Source organism: Rhincodon typus, chromosome 2 (assembly GCF_021869965.1).
Source record: "Rhincodon typus isolate 14 chromosome 2, sRhiTyp1.1, whole genome shotgun sequence".
NCBI classification, from domain to species: Eukaryota; Metazoa; Chordata; class Chondrichthyes; order Orectolobiformes; family Rhincodontidae; genus Rhincodon; species Rhincodon typus.
In genome coordinates, this window is record NC_063333.1 from 62,164,234 (window position 1) to 62,179,595 (window position 15,362).

General features: G+C 41.9%; 1 protein-coding gene across 1 annotated transcript in view; it reads left to right on the forward strand.

The window, feature by feature from the left end:
- LOC109911644 (protein cordon-bleu-like) overlaps positions 1–15,362 on the forward strand; it is a 167,635-nt gene that overhangs the window by 80,752 nt on the left and 71,521 nt on the right. The window contains exon 3 of the mRNA XM_048607780.1: positions 10,829–11,023. Coding sequence (XP_048463737.1) covers positions 10,829–11,023 — 195 coding nt within the window. The remainder of the gene's footprint in view (positions 1–10,828; positions 11,024–15,362) is intronic.

Below are 15,362 nucleotides of genomic sequence, written 5' to 3' on the forward strand. Positions count from 1 at the left end.
ATTTTTATGACCACTACATATCACAAAGTGCTTCATAGCCAATTATTTCACTTGTGATGCAAAGTTAGTATTGAGGAAACCAAAGCAGCCAAATTGTGCAGCACCAAATATTATAAACAACGGCGAGATATGTGACGAGATACTCTCCCTATTGTAGGGATACCTTGACTAACAGCTATGTTGAGTCTTCAATGCTCACCTGAGAGGATGAGTAGCCCAGGGTTCAAATGCTTATCTGTGAGTCATTCATTGATTGTAATTTTACTTGTGGTATTTGTTCATTTGTTCCATGGCATAATAGGATTGTTGTTCTTTGATCCAAGGATAAATTGAAACAATCTATGAGCTGTTGTCATGCGCAATGTCCTGTGTTTGCACACATGCATTTCACAAAGCGGTATCATTTCACGTGCATAACTATGACATATATTTTAGAATATTTGCAGCATCTAACTTTCTGTGAGAAAATTTATGATCAAAGCAGAGAAATAGAAGGGAAGTTTAGATTTTGAAGTTGTGAATGTAATGTTTTGGATACATTTTCAAAAATGAAATTAAGTGTAAACTCCAAAAGGATATTAAAAGAAATTGCAAGAAAGAAACAAAATGCAGGGTTTTCTGCTTTATTCTGTTTAATTATTTAAGAAAACAGTAGCACATCTCTTCCTGCCCCACCGAACTGATCTCCAACTATCTCGACTCCATTTTCTCCCCCTTGGTCCAGGAACTCCCTACCTATGTCCGTGACACCACCCACGCCCTCCACCTCCTCCAGAACTTCCAATTCCCCGGTCCCCAACACCTCATCTTTACCATGGACGTCCAGTCCCTCTACACCTGCATTCCCCATGCAGATGGCCTTAAGGCCCTCCGCTTCTTCCTGTCCCGCAGGCCCGACCAGTCCCCCTCCACTGACACCCTCATCCGCTTAGCCGAACTCGTCCTCACGCTCAACAACTTCTCTTTCAATTCCTCCCACTTCCTACAGACAAAGGGGGTAGCCATGGGTACCCGCATGGGCCCAAGCTACGCCTGCCTCTTTGTAGGTTACGTGGAACAATCCCTCTTCCGTACCTACACCGGCCCAAAACCCCACCTCTTCCTCCGTTACATTGATGACTGTATCGGCGCCGCCTCGTGCTCCCACGAGGAGCTCGAACAGTTCATACACTTCACTAACACCTTCCACCCCAACCTTAAGTTTACCTGGACCATCTCTAACACCTCTCTCCCCTTCCTGGACCTCTCTGTCTCCATATCGGGCAACCACCTAGAAACCGATATTCATTTCAAGCCCACCGACTCCCACAGCTACCTAGAATACTCCTCCTCCCACCCACCTTCCTGCAAAAATGCTATCCCCTATTCCCAATTCCTTCGCCTCCGCCGCATCTGCTCCCAGGATGAGGCATTCCACTCCCGTACATCTCAGTTGTCCTCATTTTTCAAGGACCGTAACTTCCCCTCCTCGGTGGTCGAGAACGCCCTCAACCGTGTCTCCCACATCTCCCGCACCTCATCCCTCACACCCCGTCCACGCAATAAAAACCAAAAAAGAATCCCCCTCGTCCTCACGTACCACCCCACCAACCTCCGGATCCAACGCATCATCCTCCGACACTTCCGCCATCTGCAATCCGACCCCACCACCAAAGACATCTTTCCCTCCCCACCTTTATCTGCTTTCCGGAGGGACAACTCTCTCCGTGACTCCCTTGTCCGCTCCACACTCCCCTCCAGCTCCACCACACCCGGCACTTTTCCCTGCAACCGCAGGAAGTGCTACACCTGCCCCCATACCTCCTCCCTCACCCCCATCCCAGGCCCCAAGAAGACTTTCCACATCAAGCAGATGTTCACCTGCACATCTGCCAATGTGGTATACTGCATCCGCTGTACCCGGTGTGGCTTCCTCTACATCGGGGAAACCAAGCGGAGACTCGGGGACCGCTTTGCAGAACACCTACGCTCGGTTCGCAACAAACAACTGCACCTCCCAGTCGCGAACCATTTCAACTCCCCCTCCCATTCCTCAGACGACATGTCCATCCTGGGCCTCCTGCAGTGCCACAACGATGCCACCCGAAGGTTGCAGGAACAGCAACTCATATTCCGCTTGGGAACCCTGCAGCCCAATGGTATCAATGTGGATTTCACAAGTTTCAAAATCTCCCCTCCCCCCACCGCATCCCAAAACCAGTCCAACTCGTCCCTGCCTCCCTAACCTGTTCTTCCTCCCACCTATCCCCTCCTCCCACCTCAAGCCGCACCTCCATCTCCTACCGACCAACCTCATCCCGCCCCCTTGACCTGTCCGTCCTCCCTGGACTGACCTATCCCCTTCCTAACTCCCTACCTACACTCACCTTTCCTGGCCCCATCCCCGCCTCTTCGACCTGTTTGTTTCTTCTCCACCTATCCTCTCCTCCATCCCTCTTCTATCCGCCTCCCACTCTCTCCCTATTTATTTCAAAACCCCCTTCCCCTCCCCCTTTTCTGATGAAGGGTCTAGGCCCGAAACGTCAGCCTCTCTGCTCCTATGATGCTGCTTGACCTGCTGTGTTCATCCAGCCCTGCACCTTGTTGTCGCACATCTCTTCCTGATGCTTTTGTAGCTTAGGAACACAAAGATCTCTGAGATGGGAGGTTACCTGAGTAAACCAGCAATCTGTTAAAAGCAGGGCAACAAAGATTTATAAAGTCTAAATTTCTTTTTGTTTTTAAAATACTGAATGTATATTGGAAACAAATCTACTTGGAACTTGCCATGGGCCTGCTTGTTTTTTCAGCAAGAAGGTACTGCTTGAACAGTGCCACAAAGAGGAGAGCAGTGAAAGAGATTGGATTATTGGCACTGTATTTGAAACTAAATTTTACTTGATTTATTTGACGTATTTGACTGGTTCACTTTTCAGTGTTGAGTTTATGACATAACCTCAAGTGTTCAATTTTTGAAAAATCTAACTTTTAGTTCTACAGTGCAGTGATTCAATTCTTTGCAGACTAGGAGGCAATCAGCTAATAGTGGAGTTAACATGCTGTAAGTATAATCTATGCCAGTGAAGACCATTAGTCTTAAAAAGAATGTTACAAGAATGACTTTTCTTACTAAGCTTTGGCATGGCTTGTTTAAAACGGAATGAGAGATGGGTCAGTTAGAAAAGGTCAGTTTTTAAAAATAAATGAATAACTATGGGAATCTTTTGTGAGTTTGAAAGATTCCCACTTGCTTGGATACTATCGTACCTTGCATTTCTTGCATTTGTAATGATGAGTTAGGCTGTCTGGTTTGGAGTCTGGAATATTATGTTTCCATTTATCTTGTAGCTCATAACGCAACAACTAAAATACAAGGAAGACTGATCTGCAAGATAAGATGCTAGTTAGTTAAAATAGTGCAAGTTCAGTAAATGATATGAATCTGGTTCACGTTTAGTATTGTATTAATTTTAAGTTATATTCATATTTACATCTCAAAGGGAAGTACTGACTTTTTTCTGTGAAGACTGTCCAAAAATAACACTTCTTAGGAACAGAGCCACAGAATGGTCTTGAGTTAATTGTTCAGTTCAGTGGAGCAGGTTTTTGTTTGTCTATCCTTCATCAGTTTTCAGTGACCAAGTAATTTGAACGTAATCCACAAGTACAATTTGAAAGTTACACCCAAAATGAATCTGGCCTTCCAGTGTCAAATTGTGTACACAATCGTTGTAAATCCTATTGGAATGCACCTGAGCATAATTCTTTTGTGCTAGATTGTGTGCATCTGTGTGCTGATACCCTGGAAACTTGTGCTAATTTGATTCTCTCATTCTGAAGCAAAACTGTTTTCCTTCTTGAGGGCTTGAATTGTGTATTAAATTGTATTTGTTGACACATCTCGCCTGTATAGAGGATGTAGTGAATTTTTACAGACAGTATGATTTAATTTTCCTTCATGTTAAACAACAGAAAGAAATTTGAACTATTCAGTTCATTGTGTGAGTTCCTAAATAATTTCAAATATTTAACAGATGCCTGTACATATAAATTGAGCATATAGACTGATTCTGAAAAGGCTTGAGAGGCTGAATAGCCTGTTGTTCTATTTGTAGATTGATTGCATCTTTTCCTTCACCATATTGATTTTTTTCAGTCTCACCATTAAAGAATGAGAACTTGCACATCTGGCATCATGTGCCAATATTTACGATGTCTTCCAATGTTACAAAGTGCACATGAACAAGTAAAGCAAACTTCAGTGAATCATGCAGATTCCTGAGTAATAAAGTGTCCTCCATTGTCAGCCATTTTTTCTGAAGTGTTTCCCTTGTGGCCTTGGAAGAGTTGGATGCAGCCTGCTGCTTGTCTTTGATCATAGCCGAGATGCACACGGCCGTTGTTCATGTCAAGGAGATACCGCTGGGGACATATCCAGAGCCTGCTGCACCAATAGAAGGGTAGCCTCCTTCACTAGCCTTGCTGCATAGATGATCCCACATTCAGAGGAGGTAGGGAGGTCAATAATATCCCACGAAGGTTGATACTTTTTATCTTTCAGTGATGCTGCAGCCTTTGGATAGCACTCCGAATGGCTGGTGGGACACAGCTGTGATGGAACTGGCTTACACTCCAAACATATTTGTTGGACTGCGTAAATATTCTTGTAGGAAATTCTTCTGACACAATTCTGGAATGCTTGCTGCCTGCTGCCCCTTACGCATCCACTAATTCAGTCTGTGTGTTGGTTGTAAAGTTCCCCCTTTTAACTACTGTATGATGTTACACCTCCCTGTAACTTCCTTGCAGATTTGTTCCTTTACATCCTTCTCACTGGTTGGTGATTTGTAGATTACACCAAACAATATAATTGCACCCTTCTTAGATCTTAGCTCTGGCCAAATCAATTCTGTGCTTGACCTCTCTGAAAAATCATCTTACCCCAGTATTGCAATGCTCTCCTTAATTAAAAATACAACTTTTTCTCCTAATTTTCTTTTCCTAACTCCTCCTGAACATCATGTCATTATAAATATTGAACACCCAGACCTGTTCTTTCTTGAAGAAGGGTCCCAACCTGAAACGTCAGCTTTCCTGTTCCTCTGATGCTGCCTGGCCTGCTGTGTTCCTCCAGCTCCACACTGTGTTATCTGTTCTTCCTTGAACTTCTGTTTTATGTATGCTGAATTCACTTGTGGGACATGGGTCTCGCTGGCTGGGCAGCATTTATTGCCTGTCCCAAGTTGCCCTTGAGAAGGTGGTATTGAGTTGCCTTCTTAAACCACTGCAGTCGACATGCGGTAGGTTGACCCACAATGCCCTTAGGGAGAAAATTCCAGGGTGTTTGACCCAACAACAGTGAGGGAGCCGTGATATATGTCCACGTCAGGACGATGAGTAGCTTAGAGAGAACTTGCAGGTGGTTGTGTTCCCATGTATCTCCTGCCCTTGTCCTTCTATATAGAAGTGATTGTGGATTTGGAAGGCGTGTCTAAGGATCTTTGGTGAATTTCTGCAGTGTATCTTGTAGATAGTGCTGCTACTGAGCGTTGGCGGTGGAGGGAGTGGATGCCTCTGGATGTGATGCCAGTCAAGCGGACTGCTTTGTCCTGCATGGTGTCAAGCTTCTTGAGAGTTGTTGGAGCAGCACCCAACCAGGCAAGTGAGGACTATTCCGTCACAATACCACAATGGTCTCTGTTATCAGTACATCATAGTTCCATATGGCAACCTATGCCTGTAACTTGCCAATTTTATTAAGTGTACTCCATGCATATGCATATGGTGTAACCCTTTAGACTTCATTATTTTCTTCCTTTCTCTGGCTACACCAAGTAAATTACTATTTTCTATCCTAGATTAACTCTCCCACCATTTTGTGTACACTTTTTACTTTCTAATACTCACCATCTCCTAATTCCCACACTCTACTGAGTTGGTTTTAACTCTCCCCAACAGCATTAGCAAAATTTCCTGCAAGAAATTCAGTCCCTACCCTGTTCAGGTGTAACTGTCTGGCTTGTAAAGGTGCCATCTTCCCCCCTGAGCCAGTTCCGTGTCCGAGGAATCCAAAGGCTTCCCTCCTGCATCATCTTTCCTCTCTTTCCTCATTTTCATCCGCCTTATGTATTCTATTTCTGTACTTACATGCTCATTGTACAGGGAATAATCCAGAGGTTACTACTTTTTGAGGTCCTGCTTGTTTATTTTCTACCTAGATCCCGAAATTCTGATTTTAGGACCAAATTCCCCTTCCTACCCCTGTCATTGTGAACCATGTCCTCTAGCTATTTGTCCTGCCTCAGAACAATGTCCGCCAGGAATTCTATGATATCCTTTACCTTAGAACCAAGGAGGTGAAGGTGCAAAATCTGTATTTATTTTAGAGTGCCAGACAGGATCAGCAGTTAGGGTGCCAAAGCATGCACAGGTGGCTCAAGTAAGAAATGGGAGAGCCACAAACAATGCATGGGATAATCTAAGTAAGAAATAGTAGGACATATAATCCATCCCCCTCCAGTAAACCTTTCATGCAGAACACATAAACACCCGTTAATGTCTTTGAGAGGACTATACAACAATTCTACTGTCAGCCCACCAGAAGCTGTGGCCTTTGCCTTCTTAACACCATTAAGTTGTAATTGATAAAGAAAGCATATATTGAACCTTGGTGGACAAGCACTTGCACTGTCCAGCACTGGCTCCCCGCATACATAATAAAGGGACCACTTGAATGCTGCAACTAAAAATCGAGGGCCAACATTTTATAACAGGATATCGCTTGGACTTTTTAGAGGTGACCCAGTATAAGCAAGCACAGAAAATGATGGTAAACTCAACATGTCTGGTGGCATCCACGGAGAAAGAACCAGAGTTAATGTTTCGAGTCAGAAGTGACTCTTCTTCAGAACTGGTCCTGACTTGTACAGTATTTTGCCTTTATTTGAGCGAATACACCACTTTGGACACAGATTGATGGCCACAGAAATGCTTCTCTTAACTAAGGAATCCCTATTAGTCCGGCCTTTCTGCTTTCCTTCCTCTCCTTCTGCTTAATGCATTAGTAGATTCTTCTGGCCCTATCAAGCAAAATGAAGGAGTCTGTCTCCAATATGGCACAGGGTTTCTTGCAGAATTTGGATACCATCCTTTACAATGTCGGAGTTATGGCCAATTCCATGACAGTAGATTCAGTCTGAATAGAACATGATGGCTAATATCTCAACTTCGATTGTAGCAGAACGGTGGCTCAGTGGTTAGCACTGCTACCTAACCTAACCCTAACCCCAACCCCAACCCTAACCCTAACCCTAACCCTAACCCTATCACAGAGACCTGGGTTCGATTACACCCTGGGGCAACTGTCTGTGTAGAGTTTGCACATACTCCTTGTATCTGTGTGGATTTCCCCTAGGTGCTCTGGTTTCCTCCTGCAGTCCAAAGATGTACGGGCTAGGTGGCTTGGCCATGCTCAGTTGTCCATAGTGTCCAGGGATGTGTATATTAGGTGGGTTACAGGGGGATGGGTCTGGGTGGGATGTCTGAGGGTCAGCGTGGACTCGTTTCCGCACTGTAGGGTTTCTATGAAAAGTCTGAAACTGCACTGAAAGCTCAGATTGAGGCTTTGAGACCATGTTTCTCACCATGAAGGTCCAGGATTTTGACGTTTGACTGTCAGCCTAGATTGTAATGCTGAAGTCCTGAGATGGAACATTAGCTCACAGCTTTCAAGCTCCATCTGCGTCAGAAGTATGATGAACAAATCATTGCTGATGCCTTATGCCGCAGCAAATGTGTTCAACTTAATTAGTACTCCCTAAATTTTGCAGCAGGATTTTAATGAATTGAATGTAAAAATCCACCTTAACTTAGGAATTCTTTTTCACAAATGGATATAGAACATCAATGTATGGTTCACAGCTACTTCTGCCCACCACCGAGTGACAGGCAGAATAAACATCCTTGAAATGGATTTGGGCTGTACCCAGTTGAAGAATAATTGCAGTGCTATTTGTGAGGAGGGAGATGTCTATTTTTGATGTCTGCTGACACCTGTGCTCTGGTACCGAATGCCAACTGCACATGTTCACCTCCAATCAGACTGTGAGTGCACAATTAAAGCCAAATTTTAGAGAAAAATTAAAAATCTAATTTGTTTAACACTATTTGTTTTAAGCAACGTACTATTTCATATGAGATATATATCACTTTTTGATTAAATATATTTAAGAGATTTTGCTGCTAGTGCACACGCTCCTTGGTGTCAGCAAATGAACCCATCTATTTTAAATTATTCAGAGCTACTTAAATATGCCCAAGTCACTTGCTGTTAAGAATGCCACATTTTCTTTGAGCATTGTTTTATTTAAATAATACATGCAAAATGAAATATTCTGTTCAAACAAATACATGCGCCAGCAGGATGTCTCAAGTTCTCCATACATTGATAAACTTCTTTATAAGGAACATGTTCTCTTTCTTCCATTGAATTTTTAACATGAATTTCGAAATCTAGTACAGCTGCTTTAACTGGGACTTTATGTTCAACTATGATAATGCAAAAATCTATGTCATTATCTTTTTGGCACTGTTCAACTTAAAACAACATGGTTAAAATTAAATATTTACAGCCTTCATCAAATATTGATATTTTGTGAACCTAAAACAGTACAGAAGACTTAATTCCATTTTCTACATGTTGAGACAGCAGTTAAATTTGGCAAATCATTGTATTTAAGGTTCTTCTGCATCAGTGACCCTGATATATCTTAGTGTTCTGATGAAGAGTCACTGGACTTGAAACGTTAACTTTGTTTATCTTTCTACAGATGCTGCCAGACCTTTCACTGGTGCTTTTTGTTTTTGAATCTCATTTATATTTTCTGTTTTATCTTTAATTGTTTAGATTCTGTGTCTTTGGAACATTTTTCATTCTGCTTGATTGAAGAGCATGCCTAATTTGATACAGTCAGGCACCACCGATCCTCTATTAAGGGTGCACCCAAAACAGTTGCTGTCTTTCCTTGAAGTCTTAGCTGAAAAATTTGCTCATAGGCTTTCCACTCCCATCCACTGCAAGCCTGCTTTCACCAGTCGATGCACACATTGGTGTTCATACAGATTAACACTCTATAGGATTGTCCTTATCAGCCATATTGTAAATAGGACCCTTGCCATTTGCAAATGTGATGTGGAAATAGAGTGTATCAAAGCTGTCCTGAGGAGCAGTGACTATCATTATCAGATCATTGCTCACTGTGTGTCACGCAAACTCACAAATAAATCACAAGCCACCACTTCCTAATCTGAAAATTGTCCAGTCTGATTCAAATCACCCTATAAAGGCAATGCATCACAAAAAATGTTGAGCAACTGCTTTATCAAGCCATTTCACGCTGCTACTATGTAGTGGCTGTTCAAGTGGTATTTTCCACTAATAGGATGCTGCTGACAGTCCAGAAAGACATCCTACCTATCATGCAGTTGAGCAACATTGTATATGAATTTCATTGCTGGTGAGATGCCAGGTATATAGGACATATATCTCATTGTTTGGCCTGACGAGTCAAACAGCACATTCCTTCTACCCCAAAACAAAACCTCTACTGACATGACAGTTTGTTGATGATTGCGATTAGACAGGGGCACTAATTGGCTGGTTTTAATTCTTCCTGTTTTTGTGGACAGAATCTATGTGGAAAATGTTCCACATTTTGCTGGCTGCATGCAAGTTCTGTAGCCGTACTGCAACGGCTTAACCAGAGGTTGTGACTAGTTTTGAAGTACAAGTCTTCAATACTGAAGCCAAGATGTTGTCAAGACTCATAGCTTTTGCTGTATCCAGAAACATCAGCCATTTCTTGATGTTACCTGGAATGAATTGAATTTGTTGAAGCCGGCTGGGGAGCTCAGAAATCTCAAGAAGAGGTTTGGATGGATTATCCACTTGACACTTTTGGCTGAAAATTATTGCAGATACTTCAACCTTGTCTTTTGCACTGATGTGCCAGGGTTCCCTCATCATTGAGAATAGAGTGTCTAGATTGTAGAGTCCGTTCCTGTGGTTAGTTAAATTTTCCATTGTCGTTTACAACTGGCTGTGACAAGTCTACAGAGCTTAGATCTGATCCTTTGGTTATGGGATTATTTAGCTCTGACAATTGCTTGCTGCCTCCACTGTTTGGTATACAAGTATCCTGTGTTGTAGATTCATCAGGCTAGCATCTAATTTTTAAGTATGCCTGTTGCAGCGCCTGACATGCAATCCTGCAATTTTCATTGAGCCAGGGTTAATCCCCTGACTTTATGGTGATGGTAGAGTGAGGTATATTATGGTCGAATATAATTCTGTAGTTGTTGATGGCTCATATCACATTATGGATGCTGAGATTTGAGCTGCTTGGTCTTTTAGTTTGGGTGACATCTCCAGTTTTTTCTAAGATTCTTGAGCCAGAGCAAAGTGGTTACAGCAATGCAGGCTATCAGCAGTCACAGTCCAGATTCCCAAAGGAATCTGAGAAGTTTGGACCTCCCTTGCATAGACTGGGGTTTCATATTAGTTTCAGGCAAAGTATCAACATAATTGGTCAGAAATAAACAAACATTGTATAATGTTTTTAAGTTCCATTTGTTACAGGAATAGGTAAAAAAAACACAGCCCAGCAATCACAAGCTGATATGCATGGCATGCTGCCATTGACTGTAGCTAGCAATCAGGTGGTTGAGAAACTGTTTGTTGTGTACAGACTTGGTTCATTGCTTGTAAAGCAAAAGTACACACACATATTACACTTTTGGAATTTCGTTGTATCTATAATTCTGTGCATTTATAAATTAATTGCTTTTTCAGCAGAATGAAAGGTCGAGCTCCACTACCGCCGCCTCAGCCAGCTCCACGCAAGATCCTCACTGCTGCCCAAAATTGTAAAGTTAGAAGCAAAGATCAGAATCCAGGAGAAATGAAAGAAAATGTGTTGCCTGGAACAGTGGACATGTTGGTTTTCTTACCAAACGGTGCAGAAAAAATGGTCGAAGTGAGTGGAAGGTAAGTAATGAACAAGAATCACCTCAGTAATTGGGGCTACAAACTTTGTAAATAAAATTATAATTCAAACATCACCATTGCATTCATGTGGAAATTAAATCTTAATTCAGCTGAGTATAGTATTTGGCTAGCTAAAGGATAAATGTCGGTCATTAAATCATTTGAACTTCAATTCTTTCAACTTGTATAAATCCTCTGTTTTGTAAAGGCTGTTTTGTAAAACATGGATTATTGGTAAAATACGTCAGAAATTGTTTATAGCAGTGTATAACTCAGTTTGGAGGTTTTGAACTAATTGGAAAATTTGAGAGGGTTATAAGTGACTCTTTGTGCAGTAAGACTTGTGCTGCAACATATTGGAATTCTGACAAATGTACATGTATTTCAAAATTCATAGCTCATTGTCTGCCATTTGCTTTGCTCATCTAATTTGAACAAACTATTTGCAGTAATTAAAGGACAAAACAAAAACAGTAATAACAGAAATTTGCAGCAGAAGAATATTCAGCTGAAAGATAAAGGTAGAATGACAATTATAGCAGGTACTATCTCTGAAACAATTATAGCAAATGCTTTCTTTAACCTAAACATGAAGAAATCAAATAATCACATTTTAAACAATGTATACAAAAATTAATAGTTGAACTCAATAGTTTTTTAAAACCCCTTTCAGTCTTTCCTATGTTATATGGGGTCGCCAAAATGCTGGATGATCACCTTGGTGTCAGCTATCATTTTTGGACTTGGCAGCTGGTTTTAGACTGGTGACCTTCCTACTGCTAACATTTCCCATTTTTTCAGGGCTGGGAACCATATTTTGGCTGTTCAGGAGTCTCTCCTGCTTTTAGCACTGACCCTAAATGGAAAGATTTACAGATTGGTAATCAGCCTGCTTGGCTGTGTTTTTATACAGCTGTGGCCAGTGAGTCCTGAGATAGGACTTGAACGTAGAGCTTTTGAACTGGAGCTAGGCATACTATCACTGCACCACAAGACCTCCTGCACAACGGCTAAACAGTATGGACCAAGAATTTTAATCGTGGTCCTGATTATTGTGACTGGCCTTCTTCTCAAACAAAAAAATTGCAAGAGAGAGTTGAAAGCTTCACCTGAAATGCAAATCCTTGCCTGTATTTACTTTGGGTCATGATGACCCAAATGAAATGTCATCTCACTATTGGCTTGTACTAAAATCTGAGCAGCACCAAGTCATGCATTCAGAACTACTACATTGCTAACAAGTTAATATTTGTGATTTCTAATTTACTACTTAATTCATGGGTGATTCAGACCAGGCCTTCAGGTTAGCTTAGTGATAACGGCTACCTTTGCAGTCAGAGACAATAGGATGTGTGATATTTGGAGCTTTAAAGCTGCATTTTCACAAGGTGGCTGTGTCCATTCTTTTACCTTTGTTCATTTCCTGCACCATGTGTTGTGATTTCACAACAAGTATTTTTACTGCAGGAATATAAACAAGATATTAGCTCCTGAGCCATAAATGCGTCCAAGTGCAGTTTAGGCTGTTGTCGCATTGCCAGCTGGCTGATTTCCTTGTTGCCAAGAAACCACATTATTACCACTCTTATAATGATGAAATATCTTTTTGGGTTGTAGAGGTCACGAGTGTAGAAGTTGCAGTTGAAGCAGCCTTGGTGAATTATGACAGCGCAACTTGTAGGTGGTAAACACTGCAGCCATATCAGTGGTGAAAGGACTGAATTTTGAAAGTGGTTGAAGGGGTATCAATCAAGTGGGCTGGTTTGTCCTGGATGTTGTTAAACTTCAAGTATTATCTTCTTTCTACTGGCTGGGGAGTCTAGAATATGAGGGCACACTCAGGGTAAGAGGACAATCACTTGGAACTGAGGGGACCATCGCAGTGTTGTAGATGCCTCATTTCTGAATGTGTTCAAAGCTGAGAGAGACAGATTTTTAATCTCTTGGAGTCAACGGATATGGGTAGTGGATTCGAGGCATAAGGTTAGCCATGATTATACATTTTTTAAATTTAACCTATTTTTCTAATTGATGTATTCAGAGATGTTATTACACACATTGAGTGGTGGAGCTGGGTTGAATGTCATACCATCTACTTCTCCTGGTTTCTTAACTTATTTTGTTCTAATGTACATTTTTCTATTTAAACAGCCACTATTACCTAGCTTCATGCCATTTTCTCTTCAGCACAGTTAAATTGTGCATACGACAAGAAGCTGCAAGTGAATTCAACTCATTTTCCTTCTTTTCTTTTTACTCATGGACACAGGCAAGGCAATATTTCAGGAATATTTCCAAGTGGTGGGTTTGTTTGCAAACATTTCGTCACCCTGCTAGGTAACGTCGTCAGTGCGCCTCTGGTGAAGCGCCACTGTTCTGTCCCGCTTGTTATTTGAATCAAGTAGGCAGGCAACCCAGGACACCAACAACATCAATAAGGACACCACCATGAAACTACGAGATCTATGCCTCACAACCCACTTCATCTTCAACGACAGCATATACAAACAAATCAACGGAACACCAATGGGATCCCCAGTACCAGGACTGATTGCAGAAGCAGTAATGCAAAGATTAGAACGGACAGCGTTCCTCACTATACAACCCAAACTTTGGGTTCAAGATGTAGTTGACACCTTTGTGATTATTAAACGCACAAAACTAGAAGAAACCCACTGACACATAAACAACATTCTTACCGGGATAAAATTCACAAAAGAAGAAGAGAACAACAACGACTACCTTTCCTGGACATGATGGTAGAACGCAAAAACAGTGGGGAACTTCAGACCAGCAGATACAGAAAGACCACACATACGAACCAGATATTCAATGACACTAGCAACCACTCAACGCCCACAAACGGAGCTGCATCATGACACTATTTAAATGAGCCACAAAACATTGCAGCAACCCAGAACTACGCAAAGCAGAACAGGAGCACCTCTACGGAGTCTTCAAAAGGAATGGATACCCGAAAAGCACAGTCTGCCGTTACCTCTGAAACAGACCACAACAGGAAGACACAACATGACCAGGCTCACTAGTCACCCTACCATACATCAAGGACATTTCAGAGATGACCACAAGACTACTAAGACCCCTAGATATCAGGGTAGCCCACAAACCACAACCACCCGACAACAGCTACTGACGAAGGTAAAGGATCCCATACCCAAAACCAGCAAAACCAGTGTAATACACAAAATACCATGCAAGGACTGTGAGAAACACTACATAGGCCAAACCGGAAGAAAACTGACAATACAGATACATGAACGCCAACTAGACACCAAGAGACATGACCAATTCTCACTTGTCTCACTACACATGGACAATGATGGACACGAATTCGACTGGGACAACACATACATAATCGCACAAGCAAGACAGAGACACAACAGGGAATTCCTGATGGAACTCCATCAACAAACACATTGAATTAGACCCTGTGTACAAACCACTAAGAAATAAAACCGGAATACCAACCAACCCAGCAAACCGAGGCATATAAATAACAAGTGGGACAGAACACTGACACTTCACTGGAGGCGCACTGACGATGTTACCTAGCAGGGTGACGGAACATCTGCAACCAAACACACTGGCCCGGTGAGCATGTCTACAAACTAACATTACTGTGTTGAGAAACTTGCCTCTAAACATGCCATGTTGGTAAGAGTGCCCCCACAAGCTGCAACATGTCAGATACTGACGACATTAAGTCTGCTGTGAAAAAGTGAAAGAAGTAGGAGAGAAATCAGAACTTTAGATTGAGTAATCCCAAACCCACTGCCACCATCCCTTCAAGGTAACTTTTATCCTCTCTACCTGACGATCTCTGGTCCCAGCCTTAGCTAGCTGAGGTCAGAAATTACACGATACCAGGTGAAAGTCCAACAGGTTTATTTGAAAACACAAGCTTTCGGAGCCTTGCTCCTTCTTCTGGTGTTAGTGAGAGAGGTGGTATGATACACAGAATTTATAAGTAAAAGATAAGATGCTGTTAAATCTTCAATCAGTTAGGAGGCTTTAATTGGTTAATATGAAAATGTAAATCCCCGAATTCCTTTCAAGTCACTGTCCTAAGAGAACTAAAGGTTTTATCACTGTAAAGAAGAGGTGACATTTTAGGTCAGACAATGCATGTTAGGTGTGAGGCCGTGTTTAGAATCTATTTGTGTTTCGATTTGAGTCAGACTGGTTTTATTCCTAAAGTAGGAATTTACAAAACACCACATTGACTGACTGCCTATAAATTGTGTGCTTTTTGAATAAAGTAGAATTTCACCCCATAGATTTACGTGTGTGTGTGTGTGTGTGTGTGTGTGTGTGTGTG